Source organism: Barbus barbus (assembly GCF_936440315.1).
Source record: "Barbus barbus genome assembly, chromosome: 13".
Taxonomy (NCBI): domain Eukaryota; kingdom Metazoa; phylum Chordata; class Actinopteri; order Cypriniformes; family Cyprinidae; genus Barbus; species Barbus barbus.
In genome coordinates this window covers 23,454,174-23,480,835 of record NC_136741.1, presented here as the reverse complement: position 1 = coordinate 23,480,835, position 26,662 = coordinate 23,454,174, and the positions used below count along the sequence as shown (strand labels likewise).

General features: G+C 35.6%; 2 protein-coding genes across 6 annotated transcripts; one reads left to right on the top strand and one right to left on the bottom strand.

Moving 5' to 3' along the window:
* Positions 1-36: 36 nt before the first annotated feature.
* Positions 37-17,208, bottom strand: LOC306878659 (peptidyl-prolyl cis-trans isomerase FKBP5-like). 4 transcript variants are annotated; one of them, XM_079431128.1, is made up of 11 exons: positions 17,047-17,208; positions 7,134-7,266; positions 6,397-6,541; positions 4,803-4,945; positions 4,353-4,467; positions 4,079-4,235; positions 3,756-3,846; positions 2,954-3,037; positions 2,434-2,619; positions 2,111-2,350; positions 37-1,192 (listed from the first exon to the last, which is right to left on the bottom strand). In XM_079431128.1, the coding sequence occupies exons 2-11, from the start codon at positions 7,248-7,250 to the stop codon at positions 1,097-1,099; spliced, it is 1,374 nt and encodes a 457-aa protein (XP_079287254.1). In that variant the 5' UTR covers positions 7,251-7,266; positions 17,047-17,208; the 3' UTR covers positions 37-1,096. The 4 variants fall into 4 exon arrangements, with proteins under 4 accessions (XP_079287254.1, XP_079287256.1, XP_079287253.1 ...); XM_079431130.1 differs by having other exon boundaries at positions 7,134-7,174; XM_079431127.1 differs by lacking the exon at positions 17,047-17,208 and adding an exon at positions 10,077-10,444.
* A 2,562-nt stretch (positions 17,209-19,770) lies between these two features.
* On the top strand, positions 19,771-23,920 carry LOC306878670 (serine/arginine-rich splicing factor 3-like). 2 transcript variants are annotated; one of them, XM_079431150.1, is made up of 7 exons: positions 19,771-19,967; positions 20,739-20,784; positions 20,921-21,131; positions 21,811-21,945; positions 23,092-23,130; positions 23,313-23,399; positions 23,482-23,920. In XM_079431150.1, the coding sequence occupies exons 2-7, from the start codon at positions 20,778-20,780 to the stop codon at positions 23,507-23,509; spliced, it is 507 nt and encodes a 168-aa protein (XP_079287276.1). In that variant the 5' UTR covers positions 19,771-19,967; positions 20,739-20,777; the 3' UTR covers positions 23,510-23,920. The 2 variants fall into 2 exon arrangements, with proteins under 2 accessions (XP_079287276.1, XP_079287275.1); XM_079431149.1 differs by lacking the exon at positions 19,771-19,967 and adding an exon at positions 20,149-20,265.
* The last annotated feature ends 2,742 nt before the right edge of the window (positions 23,921-26,662 follow it).

Below are 26,662 nucleotides of genomic sequence, written 5' to 3'. Positions count from 1 at the left end.
GACCTGTGCAAACAACTACAAAAACACAGGACAGTTAAACAGTTTTCGTTGAATATTTATTGACAGGCCTGCTGTAATGCATCAAACTGTAAACAGAAAAAAAGTTAACAAACCATTTATTATTAATATTATTAAAACTGTCTGAAACATGGGGAACATACTGAAAAACATGCAAACCACACAAGTTAGTATTTGATCAAATAAACAAGTGGGTTTTAAGAGAACAGTTCTTTGAAATATTCCTATCATGTCAAAAGATTTGTCTAAAAAGCATTTGAGCTTTAAACTGTAATGGAAACTCAGCTCAAAAATATAGCTATTGAACTTCAGTCAAGTATATCTACCGGGTTCCAAACTAACCTGCAGATATTTTAAAATACAGTCCCAAATCGAGGACTCTCCCAGGATGCAGTAAAGAAGCATGCACAAGTCTCTCAAAAGTATCAAAAGTGTGTTTGTGAATGTGGGCCTGCCGCGACTCCTCAAAGAATACAGCTGGCAGAGTCGCAAAATAGGTTTTTCCCCAAAGGGAGGATTGCACTTTTAGGTCCAGCTACCCACTATGGTCACTTGAATCTAAATATCAGACACACTTATACAAATAGTACAAAAAACATCAAGCCCCAGTACACACCCCTCCACTGCAAACTTAAACTCTTTATCTGATAATGCACAAAGTCAATGCAATAACACTGAATACTGTACAGTACATGGTAAGGTACTAGGTTGTATTCAAGTCTATAATGCTTTTGCATTAATGCAGCGGATGAATGCCTTTCTGAGAGCCGAGGCGTGCACCGTACAGGTTTACAGGTGGTCATAGAATCGTGCGCTTTGGTTTTTGTTGTTGTTGTTTGTTTTTGTCGTTGTGGGAATGTCATTAAGGTCTGCAGCTCCTCAACGTCTATAAACCATTATGCGAAACTTTCCCAGCATTTGTTTTCAGTCTGAGCAATAGTGAGGTCAGAGGTCAAGGTGTATAGAAGGCTCATCCACACCTCTACCCATTGCCTCTTTCATGACTCAATTGAAGATGGACCAGCAATCCCCACAGCCTGACCTCTTTGCTTGGGCCTCCTGAATAGCATCTGGAGTTTTAGGAGCCATCTTGACTGAGACAAGGTCTCTTAAGTCCCTGCTTATTCTGATCTGAAATTCCACTCTCTTCTTTTTTCCTTTTTAATCGGCCCACCTACAAACAAAAACAACATTTTTAAATGCTGAAACTAATAGTGTTTTCAGAGAGGTTAAAACAATCAAGATATCACTTATTAAAAGGAATTGTAGTTTGCCCACAAATTAAAATATTAAAATAAATCAAACCTAGATTTAACCTCTAAAATAAAATGCTTACTTTTCATTTTCCCTCAATAATTTTTATTATTTATTTTTTTAAAACACACTTTATTTCTGGAATACAGAACATAAGTCCTGGAATCACAACAATAAATTGTAGTTAATTTAAAATATTCATCATTTTTCTTAGTATAAATAAAATATATATTGTTGATATATTGTTAAATAAACATATGTGGTAGTACCATAAAAAACTCATCCATTTTATTAACAATTATATACACAAATTTTACTATGGCGATTTTGTTATACATTTACACATAATTATTACTGATTGATTATTTATTATTGTTAATTACTATTTCATATAGGCAGAGCTACAGCAAAAAGGGAAGATTCTTAGTAACAACTTTAATTTCAGAAGACTTTGAATATAGCAAAACAAGTCATACTGACGTAATTTAATGTTTTTTTTTATCATTTTTGTACAAAATAGTCACCATTACTTTCATTGTATGCAAAAGAGCAGTGCTATAACATGAGGCTTAATTTGCATTTTTTGAAAAATTACATTTGATTGTATTTGTTAACCTGACTAATACTGCATGTCAAAATGTCAATAAGCTTTAGATTATGTCTGAGCCTCAGCTCTATTAGTGTTTTTGAATGTGGTTAGATTTGTTGAGTACAACCAAGGGCATTGTTTCTTCAAGTGAGGAATTAAGCACTTCCTAATGCAGCATTCCTGAAACTGCAACGAGTGAATTTGTCAAGAATAAACTTTTCCATCTGGCCAGTGTGATAGTTGGCATACCTTTGCATCGTGTTCAGCAAACCTCTGAAACATGTTTGCATAGATCTTCTTGTCACGCTCATGGTGCTCACGAATCTTGCGCTGACAGACGGCAATCTGGCTGCGGGCAGCGCGGTTGAAGGAGTTGACTTGCAAAACTTGCTTGAAGTCCATTAAGGCCATGCTGAACTCGTTGCGCAACAGACGTGCTTCACCTCGCCGATAAAGAGCTTTCTCATTTTCTGGGTCTAGCTCCATAACCTAGTAATGACAGTAAGACACGGTAAGAAAAAATAGTTTTGAAACACATAGATGATATTTTGTACACTGCTATTTGAGTCTACCTTGTTGCAGTTCTCCACTGTTTGGGAGTACTCGCGCAATCGCAGAAAGCACAGGGCAAGATTCAGATGGGCCACTAATAGGAGGGCCTGGATGGCTTGTTGCTGCTCTTTTCCTGCACCACACTCCATCTCTAACCAGTTTACAATCCGCTGATACTGAATTACAGCATAGTTGTACCGTCCAGCCTGAATGCACAGTATAAAGACTGTCAATTGCCTGACCACTGCAAAAACAAGACTGTCAAAACATGATTGTAGCTTTTGAGCGCAAATGAAAAACTATAAAATATCCAATAGAATAAAATTTGTAAAATTTTTAGAAAGAATGTTTATTTGTAGTAAAAATCAAGTCATTTTCCATATGTTATTAATATTACTAATAACTAGTTATTCCTTTTATATATATTCTCTATTACAAAAGCAAAAACCAAATGCAGGATGCTTGTCTACAACAAAATAAAAAGCAACTCAGAAGGGAAGCTCAGTAGTGTCTGTACCAAAGACAAAAATGGAGGCGAACCTTGAAATACTGCGTCCCTTTTTGTTTGACTAAACCCGCACGTTCCAGTTTTTCTTTAAGGTCCATTTCCCAGGATTCTTTGGCCTGGGGAAACAAAATGAGGTGGTGTTAGGCTTTCTAGATTTTCTTCTAATTCTCTCTATTACCATTAGAGGGCGCACGTTAACTATATTCTGGGATTTTCAACTCCCTTTTCAAAGACGTATTTGTTTGAAAACATATTTTAACCCTGCTTATTAAATTTCATATTAATGTAACAAAACTGTATATTTACATAAATGTATAAATAAATATCTATCATATATATACACACATACAAACACACAGGGTTATAAATTAGACCTTTAACAGTATTTAAAGATATATAGTCCTGAAATATTTTAAGTATTTCAAAAGATATAATTGTTCAAAAACTATTTTTAACATGAATATTTTAATCCTGTTTTTTTATTCCATATTAATGAAATTAAACAATAATTGAATACTTTAAAGGAGATACACACACATGGTATGTACCACAGTGCTAAGACCCTAAACCCCTGAAAATAGAATTTAAAAATAAGCAATTTGTTGGTTGCTAAAAAAAATAAGCTAATTTGACATGGACTATGTGAGCTCCTTTGTACAAAAAGATGTTATATAGCTTGTAATGGAAATGCAATATAAATAATGGATGCTATATACAATGGTAATGGATTATTTCAAGTATTATTAGTGGACTTCAATTTCTGAACCCCACTGTATACTGAACAACAGAAAGCTTTTGGACTGAATACTTTGGGTTGAAAATGAAATATCTCACCTTTTCAAAATCTTTCAGTGTTACTTCATACAGTAGTTCTGCATTTGATCCAATGTCATATTCTTTTTTACCCTCTTTGCCATAGCCGTATCTGAAAGCATAACATAGACTGTGTAAGATGGGGATAGTTCTATATAAAAAGGAAAGAGTATGTCATATTATCAGCTTTATGTTTGGTTAATGGCTTTGTTACATGCAGATACTGGGCATGGAAATATTTTATAATAGTTTACACATGGCTGAATCTAGGTTGTTATTATACTATATTAACCCTTACCAAACAATATATAGTAAATACAGTAACTATTAAAAGCCAGTCTTACTTGGGCTTTAGGTATAATAAACAGCATTCCCCCTTTTGGATTTTCTCCATGGCCCTGTCCACTCCCAAAGGAACACCCACGTCCTCTGATTCACCCACTACAAAGGTGACATCTCGAGAATCAAATAAGCGACCTCCACACCACCCCTCCAAGTGAACTGTGGAACAGAAACCAGACAGCATTAATAGTGTATCCAAAAGAAGCAGTGATCATGTGAATGCCTTTTCTATGAATAACAACCACATTCTGAACATTCAAAATGCTCAAGACGTACCATGTACTGTGGCCCCTTCATTAGGATTGTTATAGCCTTCGCCTTTGACCTTTATTCTCCTCGTGATCCCACCACTTTCTGTAAGCTCCTCCCCTCTGAAGCTCAGCAGCTCAATCTAATTGTGGGAAGCAGAACCATTTGTACTTTTAAAGATAACAAGCTTATACTAAAAGAGGCTTTTTGTGTTCTGGGTCTAGCATTTTATATATCACAGAGAGACAAAAATAACAGTGTTTCTGACACTTTTATGTCTCAGTGGATGATTTTTATTGTTTTTTTTCTTTTTGTCAAATTAAAGTCACATAAAAACTATATTTAAAAATAAAGTATTTTTTAAATGTCAACCGAACGTTTGAAGAAACAACGAGCTTGAAGAAACAACAATAATGATATTAATAAGATATTTTCACAATTCATCCATGAATGTGTTTAAGTGTTTGATGTTCCTACCTCAAACACAAGTGTGGCATTGGGAGGAACCTTTGGGGGGCTGCCAGCTGAACCGTATGCATATTCAGGCTTGCAGAGCATCAAGCACACCTCTCCTTTCTGCATGGAACACACGCCAATGTCCCATGCCTTGATGACCTGACCTGTATGAATCAACCAGACAGTACTTCATGAATTCAATGCTTCTGTCATTCTAAGAAAAAAAAAACCTTTCAAGTAAACAAAAGTATAAAATACTTGTTATATTTTTCATTTATAAGCAAATATATTACTTATTATAAATAAATAGTCGTATTAATAAAACTTCATAATCCACAGATACTCAAAAACACTTATATTTTAAATACTAAATAAAAAATAAATTGTGGCTCATTTTCATAGTTAATGATTTGTGTCAATACCCTTTAAGATTAAATACAAATTGTTTCTTTGAGAATGAAACAGCAGATAATAAGGGAGGCACATGTCTAAACAACACCAGCAATTACACCCCTTTTTAAATGCAACCGCAAATGTCATTAAAGAGGAATTTCAGCCTTGTTCTTTAGTGAGAAATGTACAATGAAATTTACAGGTTGTATAATCATTCCATTTAACAGACACTTTTGATAGAGTAGCATCCTAAAATTCACAGACATGTCAGTATAATATAAACTATTTGCATGTGCAGTTCAAATAATAAAAAATATTGTTTATATTTTCTGTTTTTATTCTTTTTAAATAAACTTCTGTCATCTATTACAAGACTTTAAAATTATATTTGATTTGCTCCGTTCTCAATTTGCGTAATCCAAATAAACAACTAAAATTATTTGAAGTGAATTTAAAGGGCAAAATAAAAGCTTAATGTATTTGTGTTGGGGCTACATAATAAATTTTTTAATAATAACGAATATTAGTAGTATTAGCAGTAGTAGTAATAGTGATAATAATAATAAATAAAGTTTATTATAAATTTAAAGTTTCCTTGCTAAAACTGCATAGGGATGCATGGGACTGGATGGGTAAATGTTAAAATGAAGTGTTTTTGAGATGAAAAATGTTTCATGTCCTTTAATGTTGATATTTAGAAGAGTTCCTCTTATGTGGAGCGGAGTGGAGTTCTATTTAGAATGTGGACGGTTACATGAAGAGTCTGATCCATGTTGCTTCACTGGAAAAGCAATTACTGCGCTATTGCTAGCTAGCAGTTAACCACAAGAGTGGTTAATGTGACTAATGTCTAATTTTATTAGGGTTTACTCAGTTCAGTTCGGTTTTCTACTAAACAAGTTATTTAAGTAGAGTTGGGAGTTTAATTTAAGGTTAAGCAAATCCATCAAAAACCGAATGCATGGAACCACCGTCCACAACTAAATCAAGCTGAGCCAAATAATTACACACCGCATAGTGGGCCATAGTATGATTAATGAATGAGAAAAATATGTATATGATAGCATAGCACATAAAATTATCTTTCTGCTTATCCATTTGTCACACTGGATTTCTTTCAGCAAAGGCCCTCTTTCAACATAGAATTTGTTTCAATTACAACACTTTAAATTTGTAAAATGATCAAATTTAGTCTAAAAAATAAATCTATCAAATATATTACCTTTTCCCACATTGAAAACAAAAGGCTCTTTGCGGTCTAGACTGGAGTCAAACTTCTTGCCATTTAGGAGTCTGCCAGTGTAGTGGACGTACACCCTGTCCCCAACCATCGGCTTTTCCCCTTCCACACCATGCTGTTTCACAATCTTTAGAGGCGCAAGGGAGAAATAGTTAACAATCCGTCCTTACACAACCTCATAATTATTTGAAGTTAACGGCAGATCATTCTGAAACAAAATCCACTGATTTAAGTCAAGTTTTCACTAACTCTCACAAGTCCACTTCAATAAAGCACTAAGCTTCTTGAATCAACAGCACAAGCATACATGAACAAGGGGATGTAAAATGTAACAGCAAATTATGGAAGCTTTTGAAATTTAAATGATAGCATCACTTTAGCAAATTCAAATAATAGTGGAGGTCTAAAGTCACTTTTTTTCATTTAAACCTGCACATATACAATAAGTGACACAATGTTCTTTGGAACATTCTAATGACATCCTGTTTTGTTTTTTTCAATTAAACTATTTTAAAATTTATTTATAAATTCAATTACATTTTTTTATTTAAAACTATTTTTTTTAGGAAAAAAATTATATTCAGTTGGAAAGGAGTATAAAATAGAAGAACTTTCACTAGTGGTTGCAGATTTTTGGACCCACTGTATCATTCATGACTACAGGAAAAATGCAGAATTTGTAAACAGCTGTGATATAGAGTTACTAATGACTGGATTACCTTACATACTCCACGGTCACCATTTGGACTGACATCAGTGCCTTGAGAGGTAAAGACATCAGTTGGGCACTGGTTAGTGGAAAAGATATCCTCTAAAGATGACATCTCACCACTCATACATACCCGTGTTCCCCTAAAAAACAAAAATACAATATTTACCTTTAAATTTTAGCAAATTATAATAAGGCACTGCTATCTTTAGACAAATGCAAATGTTCACAATCAAATTTCTACATAAGCTTGAGGGCATTTTCATAGAAAAATATTTTGTAATCCTTCTTTTGTGCTGCTCCCTTATGGTTATGAAAAGGATGCACAAAAATGCAAGGGTGCACATACGCTTGCATCTTTGTGTGTTTGTCATTTTTCAAAAGATTGCCTAAAATTGTTTTGTTTTTGTTTCTAGAAACATTCAGTTGTTACCTGTGTGTGTGTGTGTGTGTGTGTGTATAGAAGCAGATGCATGTAGCGTTTTGGGGTATTTTTATTTAAATGTACACCAAAGATTGTGAACGTGAGCGGCGGAACACTATGTTCCTTTTATTCAGAATTCCTGGCACAAATTCAGATTCTAGAGAAGGATGTCTTGTGAGATTTATGTCAGTAAACCAAGTAAAAAGGCAGGGGAACAAAACAGAACAGAGTAGGGAACATTCAGTCCAGTCCACTTTACTTTAGGCGGTGAGATACTACAATCACACAAGGCTCTCAATCAAAGACATTCATTTTTATCTACACACACACTGAAGGTTACAGGAAGCAAATAAATTTCAAGGAAATTTCATGAATGCATAACAGCAGATATAGCAGCACATACCTAAATAAAGACACCAATAAAAAAAAAAGTCTATGTCTGTTTTTTTCTGGAACTGCTGTGTCAAACTGATCAATGAATAACTAACATCTTTTAGCACTGAAAGTATAATATATTCATTAATACAAATATTCACCTCTGTGCATATCATTTTAGGGCTTGTGTCTTGGAATGGTAATACAGCAGAGTGAAAATTAACAGTCCAGGCTATTTGACTCACGGAAGACACATCTACAAAAATAGTCTGCTACCATCCTGGCTGCAACATCATTGCTGTGGAAACATGTCGTTCTTTGAGCACGATTTATTCTGAAAACCCAAGATGAAGGAGGTGGATGTAAGTCAAAAAGAGTCACAGATACAACCGCAACATCAGGAAGCTTTATCACTGTGATGGACGCAGAATCAATGGCAAACTAATTTTATGTTAAACATCTTACTGTACAAGAAGTAAAAGCTTCTCTGGTTTTGTTGTTATGAATTTTTCCATTTTAAATGTTACAAATGTAACTAAATTCTGACCCTGGGCTAGGGAAATTAATCACCCAAAACCTTTTTAACAGTTTCTCTGAATCAAATGTTATGAAGTTCCTCTAATAGATGTTCCTTAAAAATCAGCCATAAGATGTAACGATGATGAATGCTTGCATAAAAAGCCAGATTTTGGCATGTACTTCACCACTTGTTGCATTTAATAAATTAAATTGTTCTTGATTTTCACTAATTTTATTAAAGGACCACTCCTATGATAACTCACATGTCTATATCTCCACTTTTAGTCTGTCCCACTACCAACCAGTCTGTCTTTGTCTGTTTGTCTACCTGTGTTTGTCTCAATGCCTGGTTATCTATTTATTCTTTTCCAGTCTTTTTCTCCTGTGATCGACTCGTTTAAAGGTGGTGTGACTTTTCTAAGCCCTTATTGGAGCTCCGTCTCAGATGCCCGCAGTGTGGTGAGATTGCAACAGGCATTTCTGTAACAAAGATGAGCGTTCGGAGACAGTTGACTCATTCCATCCTTGAACATACCGTTCGCAGTTAAACACAACATGTACTCACACAGATTCAGAGTTAATCACCTTGTCAGACACCCAGTCACTTTCTGTATTAATGACATACAAGATGTCATAAACATCCAAGTTAAATGATCCAATGATGGTTTTGCATGGTTGCATGGTTCTCTCACACAGAAATCAAGGGTGTGACTACGTAAACAGTGAAAGATAGATGTATCTGACACCAATAATCAGATAAGGGAAATATTTCAATGGTTGATTGTTAAATTATCATATTTGATCCTCCCAGACCTGAATACATGGTTACACACTAAAAGAGATTTTCTGAGCTTGTAAAAGACACAAGGACCCACTTGCAATTTACATTAAAATGTTAAATATTATCTAAACAGATTTTAGAAAAGCATGCTTGAGAAAGCCAGTCAGTGTAACTAACCTCTGAGCGGCACCTGGCCAGTGGTACAACGGTTAGTCGGGGTCATGAAATGACATAATTTACAAAACTAGAAAACCTAAATTCCCAGCACATCTCAAAATAAATAAGGCAAAGGCAGAAAACACATTCTCAATCCACAAACATATTTATCATCTCTACATTATAAACACCAAGAACATCTGTCCTTAAGATGGATTAATGAGAAAGAGAGTATGTACGTGAAATAGTAAGCAAAGTGTGTATACAGTATAAAGAATTATAAAATTTCTCTAGCATCATAATTGAAAGCGGTGCTTCACGTCCTCTCAGTTTCGTACAATTTTCCATACATCTCAGATGCAACAGCATGTGAAACCCATATGCAAATAAGATTACAGCTACAATTTCTTTCCAACATTAGTATCTACTCTTTATTTTAATTAAAATATACGGCACATTTGTACACGTTTTGGACAAGTGGTTCATTAGTTGTAGAGAAAAAGCAAGATAACTGTTAAATGACGTGTGTAATTAAATTAAGCGCGCTATTTTACTTGAATTTGTAGGTAAAGCACACCACCGTGAGAAAACAGCCTTTCTCTTTACTAGTGACCACATTTAGAAAACTGATTCAAATGTAAAACGTAGATTAAGTGATGCATAAAGAATAAAAAAACAAGCTTAAAATAAAGACTTACAATATTTCCCTATTGTTGCTCGTTCCTCGCATGTGTTTGACCATATATCCGTCCGTATGCAACTTCAGTTTGTCTTACCGGCGAATACAACCTGTGCCTAGCGGCTTAAAGAGGAATGAGCCCGCCCTCTCAGCGCGAGAGTACTAGATGTTCTACCGGCAGTATTTTACACTTCTCCACACTAATAATCATCAACACGATACGCCTCTACGAGACACGGGGAAAATGAAATGAGACTAAAGGAGGAGGAGTAAACGCGGGGGGAGGGAAGTGTAGTGTAAAAATTAAGGGCAGGCCTTGGAAACTGTCCACAAAGTAACACAATGTTCCGGCTGTACTGTAGCTCGCGCTGATGAGAACACAGTGTCCTAGTAGACACCCTGACCCGTAACCCGTTGTGTGCTGACTGAACAGCTCAAGTTTGGAACAGCATGTACAACCACACAGCAGAGCACAGCGATACGCGGAAAAAATAACACGACTAAATTATGTTTCAAAACGTGAAAGTTTAAAACGATAGAAAGCATTGCATTCTTAAAAAATAAATAAATAAATACAAGAAAAAAAATCCGGTTGCGGCAAAGTTGACACGGACAGCTGAAAGAAATGTACGGTAGACGTTTGGATGGTATTTTTGGATTACATAACTACCATAATAAAACAGGTGATGAGAAGAAAATGAACGCTCATCAGAATGATGTTCATTTATCACTTGACACACGACACTAAAATAATGCAAGAAGCCTAAACATTAATGAAATTACATAAATGTAATATAAATATACACAATATAACCCGTTACAAAAATCATTAGAAACTTTATCATTTCAATAAAATATTTAAAAATGTAAAGTCTCCAGCAAGGGAACGTTGTTGTTGTACTTTTAACAAAATTTTACTGTTTTCTAAATGTAATGCAGATTTTCTCCATAAATCACATACTTGTACTTTTTGCATCCATACATTTTACATTTTTTGTAAGGTAACTTATAGATAACAGGTTTTACAGTTTTCTGTTTAAGATGATACATTGTCTATTCTGTATTAAGTTTGTAAAACTAGACATTTAAAGCTAAGCAGCATCTTCAGTACATTATGTTTTAAAGATTTAATTTCTACACAGAATAATTCCATGTCAAGTGAATATGTTGAAATCAAATCCAGCCTTTCAAGTTAGCATGCCAAATGTTAAATAACAGCAGCACTGGCAACATGTTACCTGCCTTAAAAGCGTCTATAGGCTGGAACTGTTACAAAATGTTCCTGACTCACTAGAGCAACAGAGGTGGCATGCATGATTGTCTGGATTTAAAGGGATTGATTTCCCTTTTCAAGCCTGTTTTCTTTAGATAATAATTTCAGATGGATAGTTAATTCAGGAACATGATGAAATCTGTTTAAGAGGTTAAAGTTATTAAAGATTCTGTACAGATTCAGTATATCAAAATCACCCAGAGAAATGCTAATTAGTTCATTTATCTGATTGATTTGTAATTTTGATATACATTTTAGAATACACACATTTTCAAATGTGCCCAAAATGTAATTAATTTAAATTGTATTTAATTTAATATGATATTAACAGGCCTGCAGCTTTTCCAGGTTTATCCAGGCAGGACACTGAAGTACTCAAGCATGGAAGAGAGTAGAACAAAACGCTGCCTCAGTTTGGTATCTTAGCAGCAGGGATCTGTGACAGAGCTTACTTATAATGTGAAAGTGCTCAGTGCAGATGGTACAAGCAAACAAGTGCGGGGCATTCAAGGATAAGGATTCAGAGGAATATGTCACTGCCAACAAGGTCCAAGTGGGGACAATCCATGTAAACTTGTTTGACCTTTCTCCTGTTCATGTTCTGTGATCATATTATGTATATGATCTCAATCAAAATCATTCTGTTCATTTTATTCATCATCAATATTGTTTTCTGTTTTTTTTTTTCTTACAATTCTGACGTGAAAATTAAATGTAGAAAAATAAACACACTTTTGGTTATGTTTTTCATTTACAGACATCTGATTCCCAGTAAAGAACTGTACCAACCCTATAGCATAATCCAGAAAAGCAATCCACAAATCAGAGAATTTGTTGCCATATTGAATTATAAATGTAATTAGTTGCAAAAGAGCTCAACAGTGACCACCCACTGCCATAAAGCATTGCAAACTCTCAAACTACTCAGACTGCCTTTTATTTAAATAATAATAATAATAATGCAAAACAGATGTTATTTCATGTTTTAGATAGCATTTATTATGATTAATGTTAGTGATGTCCAGAGCTTTAAAGTGGTTTTGGGCTTTTAATGAAATTTTAATGAAATTTTACCAGTACAGTCTAGAAATGAGTCAACTGATATTGAGCTGATATTGCTTCTGGTTCATTTGTCACACAAGAAATGGAAGGCCAAGTCCACGCATTGCATTGTGGGATACAGTTTTCTGCACAGTGTGCTCTGTTGTATTGCATATTTTGGTAAATTTAGTAGGTCATCTGTGTAGTCCATGAATGTAAAAGTGCTACTCTGCAACCTATACACTGTAAAAAAAAATCTGTCAAATTCACGGTAAAATACTGGCAGCTGTGGTTGCCAGAATTATACCGTATAAAATACAGTAGCAATGTTTTAGGTTTTACGGTTTTAACTTAAATTTACAGTTATATACCGTAATTTCTTTAACTGATATAATCTTAATATACCAACCTATTAAAGTACTGAAATCTGTTTTGTTCTTTTGAAATACACTGATAACCACCAAATGCAGGTGATGATGAGAAAGTCACATGATGAGCCAAAGCCCTTCACAAGCAACTTTTAAACAATAGCATTTACAGAAGGTGCAGATGCAGTGTCATTCATACAAGCACTAAACACCATCATGGTGAGACTCCTTAAAATGAAATATGCTATAAACATTAATTTAACAACATTAGATGTAACATACAACCCTAATAAACATAACTGATAAGAAAAAACTAAGAAGAAACATAGTTATTTCAAAGAAAAAACGTCAAATTCAAACAGAATTTGAAATGGAACGCAGGGAATTCTGGGAACATCAGTTTACGGTTTTTCCCTGTACATTTTACAGGAAGTTTCCGTTAACCATGTATCAGGTTTTTACCGTAGCATTTTCACAGTTTTTTACCGTTAAATCACAATCATTTTTTACAGTGTACATAGAAATAGCATGATTGCTACTAGTCAAAAGTTTGCATAAGTCGCTTATGCATACCAAAGCTGCATTTATTTGATCAAAAATACAGTAAAACGGTAATATTGTGAAATATTATTACAATTTAAAAGAACTGTTTTCTGTGTGACACTTGCTGTTTTGCACTATATGCAAATCAGATGAGATAAATCACAATTCAGTCAAAACTGTGAACGGTCAATCAATGTAAGTCAATATGAGATTTTTGAAATGCAGTCTTAAATCTGTTCAAATGTTTTCACAAAGATTTATAATAGCTAACCTGATTCATCTACAATGCATGTTTGCATTTCAAACTAGACCAGAAGAATAACATTTAACAGATATTAGAATGTAAAGTTCTTATGATTATATCCTATGTCTTTTTTTTTTTAGTGCAGTACTTTGCAGTAATTGTATTAAAATATACTTTACATTAAGTCCATGTAATTAAATATCAGTTTCATTTCATTGTATGTGAGTCAAAGTAACTGATCAACATTTTGATGAAGCCACACAAACCACAAAAAGTGTGTGTGTGCTTCAGAGCGTATGTATATCTTGCTTTTATGGGAGGCTAACCAGTCATCAGAATGTTTTTAATTTACAGACATCTGATGTAAAATAAATACAGTTGGGCAAAAAAGTATTTCGTCAGCCACGAATTGTGCAAGTTCGCCCACTTAAAAAGATGAGAGAGACCTGTAATTTTCATCATAGGTACACTTCAACTATGAGAGACAGAATGGGGGAAAGAATCCAGGAAATCACATTGTAGGATTTTTAATGAATTAATTGGTAAATTCCTCGGTAAAATAAGTATTTGGTCACCTACAAACAAAAAAAGCAAGATTTCTGGCTCTCACAGACCTGTAACAACTTCTTTAAGAGGCTCCTCTGTCCTCCACTCGTTACCTGTATTAATGGCACCTGTTTGAACTCGTTATCAGTATAAAAGACACCTGTCCACAACCTCAAACAGTCACACTCCAAACTCCACTATGGCCAAGACCAAAGAGCTGTCGAAGGACACCAAAAACAAAATTGTAGACCTGCACCAGGCTGGGAAGACTGAATCTGCAATAGGCAAGCAGCTTAGTGTGAAGAAATCAACTGTGGGAGCAATTATTAGAAAATGGAAGACATACAAGACCACTGATAATCTCCCTTGATCTGGGGCTCCACGCAAGATCTCACCCCGTGGGGTCAAAATGATCACAAGAACGGTGAGCAAAAATCCCAGAACCACACGGGGGGACCTAGTGAATGACCTGCAGAGAGCTGGGACCAAAGTAACAAAGGCTACCATCAGTAACACACTACGCCGCCAGGGACTCAAATCCTGCAGTGGCAGACGTGTCCCCCTGCTTAAGCCAGTACATGTCCGGGCCCGTCTGAAGTTTGCTAGAGAGCATTTGGATGATCCAGAAGAGGATTGGGAGAATGTCATATGGTCAGATGAAACCAAAATAGAACTTTTTGGTAAAAACTCAACTCGTCGTATTTGGAGGAGAAAGAATGCTGAGTTGCATCCAAAGAACACCATACCTACTGTGAAGCATGGGGGTGGAAACATCATGCTTTGGGGCTGTTTTTCTGCAAAGGCACCAGGACGACTGATCCGTGTAAAGGAAAGAATGAATGGGGCCATGTATCGTGAGATTTTGAGTGAAAACCTCCTTCCATCAGCAAGGGCATTGAAGATGAAACGTGGCTGGGTCTTTCAGCATGACAATGATCCCAAACACACCGCCCGGGCAACGAAGGAGTGGCTTCGTAAGAAGCATTTCAAGGTCCTGGAGTGGCCTAGCCAGTCTCCAGATCTCAACCCCATAGAAAATCTTTGGAAGGAGTTGAAAGTCCGTGTTGCCCAGCGACAGCCCCAAAACATCACTGCTCTAGAGGAGATCTGCATGGAGGAATGGGCCAAAATACCAGCAACAGTGTGTGAAAACCTTGTGAAGACTTACAGAAAACGTTTGACCTCTGTCATTGCCAACAAAGGGTATATAACAAAGTATTGAGATGAATTTTTGTTATTGATCAAATACTTATTTTCCACCATAATCTGCAAATAAATTCTTTAAAAATCAGACAATGTGATTTCCTGGATTCTTTCCCCCATTCTGTCTCTCATAGTTGAAGTGTACCTATGATGAAAATTACAGGCCTCTCTCATCTTTTTAAGTGGGAGAACTTGCACAATTGGTGGCTGACTAAATACTTTTTTGCCCAACTGTAACCTTTTTCTTTATTAAAGGCTTAGTGGTGATGACATTCAAAACATGATTAAGGTACTCTTCTGTCAAAGGGTGAACAGGCCATGTGGTTTTATTTGCATACAGTATAAAGGAACTTATACTCTTTTAAATTATCATACTTTATTTATAAATCTAGACTTTTTTCAGTATGGATCATAAACAGTTGCTTGAATAAAATGCATACCAGTAACTGGAATTGTTATCAAAGGGTTATAAAGTACTTTAATAAATGTACCTCATTAATGTGCTAAAGTAATATTTTTGGTTAAGGTTGAGATCTATCAAGAACATCTGTGGCTTGTGGTTTATTAACCACTGAAGTTTGACTCATCTCCCAATTTGTTAAAAAAAAAGCATTTACAGAGCAATTAATGAATAGTAATATACCACAACGACCTGTCAATAGATTCCATGTGGGTTCGAGTCTCGGGTCCAGCAGGGATTGTAGGTGCGGGAGTGAATAACCAACACTCTCTCCACCCTCAATACCACGACTGAGGTGAGACCCTTGAGCAAGGCACCGAACCCCCAACTGCTCCCCGGGCACCGCAGCATTGGCTGCCCACTGCTCCGGGTGTATGTTCACTACTGTGTGTACACTTGGATGGGCTAAATGCAGAGCACAAATTCCAAGTATGGGTCACCATACTTGGCCACCACTTCCCTTTCCCTTTCTTTTCCTTTTCTTTGCAATAACCTAATTTGCATACTGTAAATCCTGTTTATTATGCGAGATTTAAATTAGCTGCTAAATAATTAGCGTGTCAAATCATCAAAAAATGTAAATGCTATGCTGTAATATCAGAGGTACTATTTAATGATGTGCTAGTATGTCAAAAATATGTATACAGTTTTCTAAATATACGTATAATGCATTTATGTGCACTTTTCCATCATCTGCAGAGCACATAGTTTTAGAAATATTTAAAATATGTCAAGTAACAGGTCTTAGGATACTGGTTTCAATTCACTCCAATTAACATCTGGTGTGTTCTAGGGCCGTACATGCTTTAAGCTAACCACTTTTTAGTTAGATTCTTTTAATTGAACAAATTTTGTCATTGTATTTATACTTCAACATACGTACAATTTCTTTGTACTTTTCACACCCCTTCCTGAAAGGACACTGATTATTTCTCACAGCACAGTGATTCACCCACCATTTACAGATGTTTAGAGAGGATATGAATAATTTGTTTGGTGATGCAAAACATTCAAAGGCTCCAAAGATTTTTGGCAAATATATAAATAAAAGCTAAATTCAATGGTCAGTTTGTTCACATTTTTCCTATTTTGTCATTTAATCTACATCTAGATGACCATCCATATCATAAGTTTCTACATAGCCTTTCATCTTCCTCTTTCATAATTATAAGAAGCATTTATGGGTCCACAGTCTATGCAATGGTATCCAAACATTAAACAACATATTTTCAGATAGGACATGAGGATTACTGTGGATGGAAACTATTGTAAGCAATAGCATGCAATAAGGAGTGATTATAGTAGTATCACCTTGTCGCCAAATAATGTCGATTTTTTTTTTGGTTACTGTCAAGAGAAAAATCCTGCTCGTTTTCCCCCTGGTTTCTCAGATCAATAGGTCCGCTCGTCAAGAACTAAATGTTCTAGTTCACAGTGGCACGTGCGGTAGAGGCTCTGTTGACTGACTCATCTGCGCAACGGAGGTAAGAAGTGGTACTGAACTTAACAAACCTGGTCTTGCGCACACGCGTCGTCTGTTTTTAGCATGCAGCTTAAGTACATTTAATACAAACGTCTGGGAAGTGGAATTAACATGGCATGTGTTAGTGTTTTTATTCGCCTGAATGCACGGACCTGCTTTTTGGCATAGGACAAAGCGAGAGGTAATAACCTTCTATGTACCAGCATTCTAAGGAAGGAACCAGATGTATTTATGTCACCAATAACAGGAAAGTGTAGGCTAGAACTAATAAATGTGATGTGTGTGTCATTAAGAGTGTGGGTAAAAAAGAACTGGGAAAAAAATTAAATAATATATTTTCATATCCCAACGGAAGTAGAATTTACATTTCTTTTTCTTTTCATTTTTTTACTTTGATTCTATGTATGTATATTAAATTATGCATCTTTTGACGTTGTCATGACTACGTGTCTTGTCTTCTTAGTGTGATACAGCCAAAGACTATAAAGAGACTTTGATACAGCCTAATAGAAGAGTTCCGGAGGCAAAAATACTATTAATTTTCTCCATAAACTAACAGGTTTTTAATTAAACCACATACCATAAACTGGGAGATTAAGCATTGATATATCTTTCTCTATAAGGCACAAATGTGATTTCATCTTTATTTGAAAAATTATTTATTTGCCAAATTCCCAGTAAAGAACTGTACCAACCCTATAGCCTAATTCAGAAAAGCAATCCACAAATCAGAGAATTTGTTGCCATATTGAATTATAAATGTAATTAGTGGCAAAAGAGCTCAACAGTGACCACCCACTCCCATAAAGCATTGCAAACTCTCAAACTACTCAGACTGCCTTCTATTTAAAATAATAATAATAATAATAATGCAAAACAGATGTTATTTGATGTTTTAGATAACATTTATTATGATTAATGTTAGTGATGTCCAGAGCTTTAAAGTGGTTTTGGGCTTTTAATTAAATTTTAATTAAATTTTACCAGTACAGTCTAGAAATGAGTCAACTGATATTGAGCTGATATTGCTTCTGGTTCATTTGTCACACAGGATATGGAAGGCCAAGTCCACGTATTGCATTGTGGGATACAGTTTTCTGCACAGTGTGCTCTGTTGTATTGCATATTTTGGTAAATTTAGTAGGTCATCTGTGTAGTCCATGAATGTAAAAGTGCTACTCTGCAAACTATACATAGAAATAGTATGATTGCTACTAGTCAAAAGTTTGCATAAGTCTCTTATGCATACCAAAGCTGCATTTATTTGATCAAAAATACAGTAAAACGGTAATATTGTGAAATATTATTACAATTTAAAAGAACTGTTTTCTGTTTTAATATATTTTAAATCATCTGACACTGAAGACTCGAGTAATAGCTGCTAAAAATTCAGTTTGACAGGTTGACACTTGCTGTTTTGCACTATATGCTAAATACATTATGTAAGCAAATCAGATGAGATAAATCACAATTCAGTCAAAACTGTGAACGGTTTATCAATGTAAGTCAATATGAGATTTTTGAAATGCAGTCTTAAATCTGTTCAAAGGTTTTCACAAAGATTTATAATAGCTAACCTGATTCCTCTACAATGCATGTTTGCATTTTAAACTAGACCAGAAGAATAACATTTAACAGATATTAGAATGTAAAGTTCTTATGATTATATCCCATGTCTTTTTTTTGAGTGCCTCTAAAATGTATAACATCATCTAACTGTAAGATGAATGAACTTTGCAGTAATTGTATTAAAATATACATTCCATGTAATTAAGTATCAGTTTCATTTCATTGTGTGAGTCTAAGTAACTGATCAACATTTTGATGAAGCCACACAAACCACAAAAAGTGTGTGTGTGCTTCAGAGCGTATGTATATCTTGCTTTTATGGAGAGTGAGAGGGCGGGTTCATGGGAGGCTAACCAGTCATCAGGAAGCAAAACAGAACAGAATGTGCAGTACTAATCTGGGCGGAAAAAACATTCTGTGCCGTGTGTGGTAACATAAATTCACATTGTCTTGCATACAAATAGCCTAACATAACTATGAGGAAAATATATATTGGTTTCTCAGAGGGATGCTCTTTATTTTTCGACATTGTATAAGAAAACAGCAATGAATACAAATGACATATCCCCAGAAGAGTTGGAGTATGATACGGGTGATGAAGATGAAAACATGGCCTGCCCAGTGAGACAAAAATAAAGCCAGTCAGCGTAATGCTCTTTATTTGAATACAAGGTAACTGTGTTACATAACACTCCCAGAACAAGGGCTGAACTATTGCCCCCAAGATTTAGCCTAAATGAGTTATTGAGGGTCTGACACATATATGACCCCTTATTTTGCTAATCAAAGTGGTTATAATATTTGTTACGCATATTACATCTCATATCACCAAGAGTAACATACAAAATAACAGTAATAATTAACTTTTGTATTTTTACTTTTGTATAGGCCTAATTTGTATTTTATTCGATTTTTTAATCGTTTCCAAATATATATATATATTTATTTATTTTTGTACAAATACAATGTACATGTAAAATATTAGCTATAGAAAATATCAAAACAAGTAAAGTTAGCAGGCCTAGACATATCCTACCTATACACGGAAGTATTTAACGTATTAATAAAAATATATAATTAATTTGTTAATGTTAACAGCTAATGAAAACATTGTTCAGTGTTCTACGGAGTAGACCTGCGATAGAAGGGAAAGTTCATTCATTATAGAAGGGACGAAAAGGTAGGCTAAGGTGTGTTATTTATAACATATTCGTCAAATTTCATCCTTAGACACTGAGATGTAAATTATTAAAATATTTGCTGCCTTCAGATATCATTGTCTTATGTGTGTGATGGCCGTTTCAGAGCGATATGAGAGCTTTTCTTTCGACGTCCGTGTTGTTGATGATAACCGGAAGTGCTTTACATTTAGACTTGCTCACGAGGCCCTGCGGTCACATTTAGGGAGCTAGCAGCGCGGTGTTTAGCTGCAGTGGCACGTTTTTGATTTCGCTAACGCAAACACAGCAGATTTACCGGTAAGAAAAATAAGCATACGTTATTTAATAACTGTATAATGTGCATGTAGTTTATAATGGAGTCGAATTTGCTTATTTAAATCAGTTTGATATTCCTCTTCTTGCGTGGTTGATTTGTGTAACTTAGGCCTGTAAACGCTCAGGTTAGCCTGTTAGCTTGGTACATATATTTAGTGTTACTTTTAATTAGACTTTAAATGTTTAAACATTGGCGTACTATAAATAGTTTCACTGTCGTTTGTATTTATTTTTCCCATAAAGCCGCTTTCAATGAGTTTTATAAATCCTTGAAGTAATCCAGCGTTGCATGCTAGTGTTTTCATTGTTTCCAACGTCCATTTTCAGCCTCGTTCGTAACAGTTTTGATCGTTACTTATTGTAGCTTTTAAACGTAACTAAACTGACAAGTTAGGCTTCTATCATCCAGTTTAATTGCATATTCATAGTCTCTGTGTTTGTTTAATTTCTTTTAGCTTTTTAGGTGTGCAGCTGAGTTTGGGATTGGTGAAGATATGGGAGGTGAGTCTTTATTCCATTCTTTTAACAACCATTCCAGCTATGATCCAGTTTAGTGTGTCAAAAGAGGTGGAATAGACATAGGAAATGCAGAGTGATCATAATTCTTGAAACTAAACAGTTTTTTTTCCCCTTACAGACCCTTCCCTAAGCCGGGACTGCCCACTGGATTGTAAAGTCTATGTTGGCAATTTGGGCAACAGTGGTAATAAAACTGAGTTGGAGAGAGCATTTGGCTATTATGGTCCCCTGAGGAGTGTATGGGTGGCAAGAAATCCTCCTGGCTTTGCTTTTGTGGAGTTTGAGGACCCCAGAGATGCAACCGATGCTGTGAGGGAGCTTGACGGAAGGTAAGAACATCTATTTAAATTCAGTCCTCTGGAACAGCATTGTCCTGCAGATTAGATTATCCTAATTAAGCAAAGGATTGCGTCTTGTGTTTTTGATGGAAACTATCTAAAAATGCATGTAGTTGTATCAGGGTTATTATTGTAAACTAAGATCGTAAATTGTTTAATCTAATTTATTTTTTTTGTCAGCTAGTTGCCAAGGCAACTTTTGATCCATTTTAGTGTCCTAGTAATACAGAAGAATGATAATATTACTTTAAATAAAATGAAAAGTGAATTTAAATACAAAGAAATATAAATAAACTTAAATTTATTTCAGCTAAGGCAAGATTTCTCATGTTCATTTAGTTTAAATATTAAATAATTAAAAAAGTAAACTAAATAATGATAGACATTTTAATCAAAAACTAAGAAATGGCAAAAATACAAATGTAGCAAATAAAAAATAAACATGTAATTCAAAGTATTAAAAAGATATAATGGTATATACATTATATAAATAACAGAGTTTTATATGCTATTTAAAACAATGTCATCAACAGCAGCAGCTGTTTGTTACTTTGTGTACTTGGTTTGTGGTTCCATTTATACATTTACATTTGGTTGTTCTGTATGCTCTAGAAATGTGACATGCTCTTTCTGTAAACTATTCTTATAACCCCATGTTTGTCTGTTTCAGAACACTGTGTGGTTGTCGCGTGCAAGTTGAAATGTCCAGCGGTGAAAAACGTTCAAGGTATCGAGGACCACCTCCTTCTTGGAATCGCCGCCCCCGTGATGATTATAGACGCCGCAGCCCACCCCCTAGACGCCGGTATGGTTTCTTTTTCTGCTCTCCAGTGAGTCTAGATGTCTTAAAACCCCTTTCACCGCAAGCTTAGTTATGGGCAGAGTGATGAGTCTAGGTGTGGAGACTGACAAAACCAGCATCTTTTCATAAATATGGCCAAGCTGCTAGAAACCTTCCCCATACTCTCCTTGCACTGATCAGTTTTCAGCCTTCCGATTGGTTAACCAACAATGAGTGCATTGAGTTTTTGCTCAGGGATATTCATTAACTTGAATTGTAGTTAAAGATTTCCAAAGAATCTTCTCTTTGTTTGGGTTTTATGTCATTTTTCTATTTATATTAATGAAGCTGACCACCCCACCCCCCCTTTCAGAGACATCACCAAGCCTCTACTCCTCTACCTCTGAGTCAGTCAACTAGCCCTCTTTCAGCATCATGTGACCAGCGTACACCAATCAGCTCACATGATCCAAGCATGGCCACCAGCCCATTGGTTCCTGAGCATTCCTCTCTCAGGCTCCTTCACCTCCTCCAACGTTAACCTGATGTTAACACTTACAACCAATCAACGGGTCTTATGCCCCTCCCCAAATGTCTACATGACAACATATCCTCAGCAGTCCTCATCTAACTGACATCTTCAGCCACCTACTGTATAGCTGTTTAACATCTAGCAACCATCTGGCAAAATCTCCCCACAAATTACGCCCTCCTGACCAGCACTCAGCTTCACTGCATCATAACTAGCTTGTTGAAAACAAACTAGTAAGTTAATGCCTTTTCCTCCCGCTTAATGACATTGAATTTAGTTTATTTGATGGTTTAGATATAACCTTTTTCGTGGTATTAATAAGTATAAGACAATATCCAAAGAGTGACGTTTTTTTTTTTTCAAAACAATACATTTATATCCCTTCAGTAGTTTTCATACGGAAGCCTTTTTTGATCTATTCACAAATGAATATTGGCAAATGAATCTGGAACAGGCACTTCTTACAGATAGTTGTCTTGAAAATGTTTGACCCATATTGGGCATCATAAGACCTTCATCGAAGGCTAATTGGTATCTACTCCAAAACAATCACTATTTCGTGATGCTTCATGCATCATGAATATTTTTTTGGCCATATTGACCCCTGACTTGTCAGTATTTCTTGCATCTGCACATAGGTCTCCTAGGAGGCGGAGCTTTAGTCGTAGTCGGAGCAGGTGAGTTGCTTAAATGTTTTTATAACCCTTCTGCAACTGATGTCAACTCCATAACCACATTTCCATTTTTTTATTCATGGCTGTTCTTATGAATATAAACCGTAACTTTGCCTCTTATCTTACAGCTCCTTAGTAATGAGGTGTCTATAACATATTCATGCCTGTTTACTTTGCTTTTATAGGTCCCTTTCCAGAGAGCGGAGAAGAGAGAGGTCTTTGTCCCGCGATAGAAACTGTAAACCTTCAAGGTCTTTCTCAAGATCACGCAGGTAGGTTTACACTTGTGAGTAGTTGTGTAATGGTACAGCTGGAGTAATTAGTAATGCTCATGCAATTTGTCTTTCTTTTCAGTCGTTCACGTTCCAATGGTCGGAAGTGAGAAATGTTCAAGGCCAGAGAAAGCATGTCTGTGCACTCCTCAACAGACTAGGATGATTGGAAACCGAGATTTTTTTTTTTTTTTTTTGCCCCTAAGTCTTTTTAAATGTATCTTCCCCATAGTGTTCTGAGTATCCTTTTTTTTACTTAAGATATCTGTGCTTAATGGGTAGCAATGGTTTCATCATGCCTAAATGCCTGAATGTAATTTTATGCTCTTTGGGCAGTAAAAAAAGTTCTGATTGGAAAAACTCAAGTCTGACTTAGATGGTTATTTGAAACTGATTTTGTATGCTTTTTTTGTTTGTACTTCCATTAAAAGAAGCTCATTATGCATTCACTGTATGACTTTTCTCTACATTTAACACTTAGTTGTTCAAATGTTGCTTGCATTAAAAAGTTTGGTAACCCTTTTACTGTAAGATTCAATTCATTTGCATATGTAGTGATATTAGGTATTATCAAACTGGCAAATTTGATGTAGTTTATGATAATTTTTTTATTTTAAATTATTTCTAGTTGAATAAACAATGTATCGTTAACAAACATGAACTAGTAATGAACAATAGGTTGATGAATTAACTAACCTATAACCTAACATATACCTTCAATGTACCTAACTAACCTGTAATGCAACAAATGTTAAACCTTATTGTAGAGGCTTTTTTTTTGAAGAAAGGCATTTTAATCCAGGTGATGTGCAAAATTTGAGGTGATATGTTCACTTTTTCATAAAAGCATGAAACTTGGTACGGTTATACAGGTTAGGGCCCCGAACATTTTCAGAAATGGAGCCATTGCAAAAACACCTCGTGGTTGCCATGGTGACCATTTTACTTTCCACCATGACCAAATTATGTATTTTGTGTCATATCTCCTGAACTAAACATGATAAGTGATAACACAGAAAAGGTGATGTCTACCCCTGTGTTTTGATGGTCAATGATACCATTTACAAAAACATAAACTGTTCAGGTGAAGAGTTAATGGTGAAATCAGCAATGTGAGAAGGAAATCACAGTATCTGAGTATCATAGCATTTACAAAAGTACATATTATAGCTATTCATTTTTTTCTTTCTTTGATAATTAATATATTTTATTAAATAGTACAATAAAAAAATGATAATTATTGATTTGTTGCATTTAAATGGCGCTTTCCTGGGTACTCAAAATGCTTTACATGGAAGAGGGAATCTCCTCAACTACCACCAATGTGCAGCATCCACCTGGATGATGCGACTGCAGCCATATTGCGCCAGAACGCCCACCACACTCCAGCTTAACTAATACTTTGTTCAATAGTACAATAAAATATTGTTTTCAAGAATACAGTCACATTTCAGAGATATAACAAATATCATCTTAAGTGTATTTTTTTAAGTGCAGAGTTGGGTAGGCGGTAGTATGTTTCCAATACATTCTTGTTCAACAATGCTCTAACATCACACAGACGGCAATGAAATCGTGCTAAGCTGCATCCTATCTGCACCTCTGTCATTTTCTCTGGGTCTCTGGAGTTGTCAGTCAGCTGTCCACAAACTTCATTCTGGTCATTGCTTCTCAGTCTACTCTTAGTATCTTGGGCTTGACTGAGACCTGGATTCGTCCAGAAGACTCAACCACTGCTGTTCTCTCTAACAACTTCCCATTCTCTCACACGCCCCATCAGGTTGGAAGGGTACTGGTCTTCTCATTTCTAATAGTTGGAAATACTCAACCCACTCTTCCCTATGCAATAAAAATTATGTCATGCTATTATGGTAACAGCTCCTGTTAAACTCCATATTGTAATGATTTATCGCCTTCCTGGTCATATATAATCCTTTATAGAGGAGCTGCATGGGCTGATGTCCTCATTCTCTGTGGATGGCAGTCCACTTGTAGTCTTTGGTGACTTAAAAATTCATCTGGAGAAGCCGTACACTGCAGACTTCCACTTCCACTCCTAGATTCATCTCAAATGGCTTACCACCACAAGCACAAATCAGGCAACCAGCTTGACTTAATTTACACATGCAATTGTATCACAGACAACATTTGGTAAAACCTCTAGACATCTCTGCTCATTTCTTTATAACATTTAACCTACATATTACTATCTGTGTGCTACCAATTTCTCTACCAGTTACTTTTAGGCAAAACCTACTCTTTCTTTCACCCTTCCATCTTTCCCCTGTAGTGTCATCCTCTCTTCCCTCACCCACCCATTTCTCATCTCTGGATGTAAATACAGCAACTGACACTTTATGATCCACTTTAACTTCTTGTCAAGACAATATCTGTCTAGACAAGCCAGTGCATACTACCCCTTCTAACCTAAAAAGTTGCCCCATGTATCATCATCTTTACTGTATTTTTGGGTGGCTCACCAATGTACTAGATTTCTCTAATAGAAAAAAAAGTAGGCTTGACCAAAATTTTTGTGGGGAGAAGAATCTATTGAAGATGGTAGTATAGCAGTTCTTCAATAGCAATGTTAGCAAGTCTTCCTCCAAACAATCCCTTGTATGAATCCAGCTTCTCACAAAGTTCTGTCTGTGGGATAGACTTTTATACCTGGAAAAAAAGGGCTAGAAACAACAGGACCTTCCCGCTGGAGATCCTGCCGTCTAAAAGACGTTCCTGAGGAATGCTGTTCCTTTGTTATTCTAATGGAATGGACCAATTGGTTCACACCTTTATAGACACAGTTACATTGTTTCTTTCACAGAATGACCAACTGAACTTTAACCAATCAGGTGTCTGCAGCGGCCATTCAACTTTGCTGTCGGCCACTGCAGTCCTGCAGATAGAGAAAGCTGATTCCAAATCATCAGTTCTTCTGCTGGATCTATCTGCCACTTTTGACTCTGTGAGTCATCAGATTATCCTGTCTACCATTACAGGATCTTCACTCCACTGGTTTGAATCTTATCAACATCCCAGAGAGGCATTTTTGTTCACCTTTCCTGCATGGCTGGTGAAATGATCTTCCCACAATCGCAGTAATTAACAGAAAAACCCTACACGTTATCTGACAGCAACACTAATTTAATCCCATACCTGACCTATTTGACATAAAAACTGGGACCCAAACCGCACCTGCATTAAATCTCCAACATGAGGTTGACAAAACTCATTAAAACTTTTATTCAAATTGTGAATAAATTTAA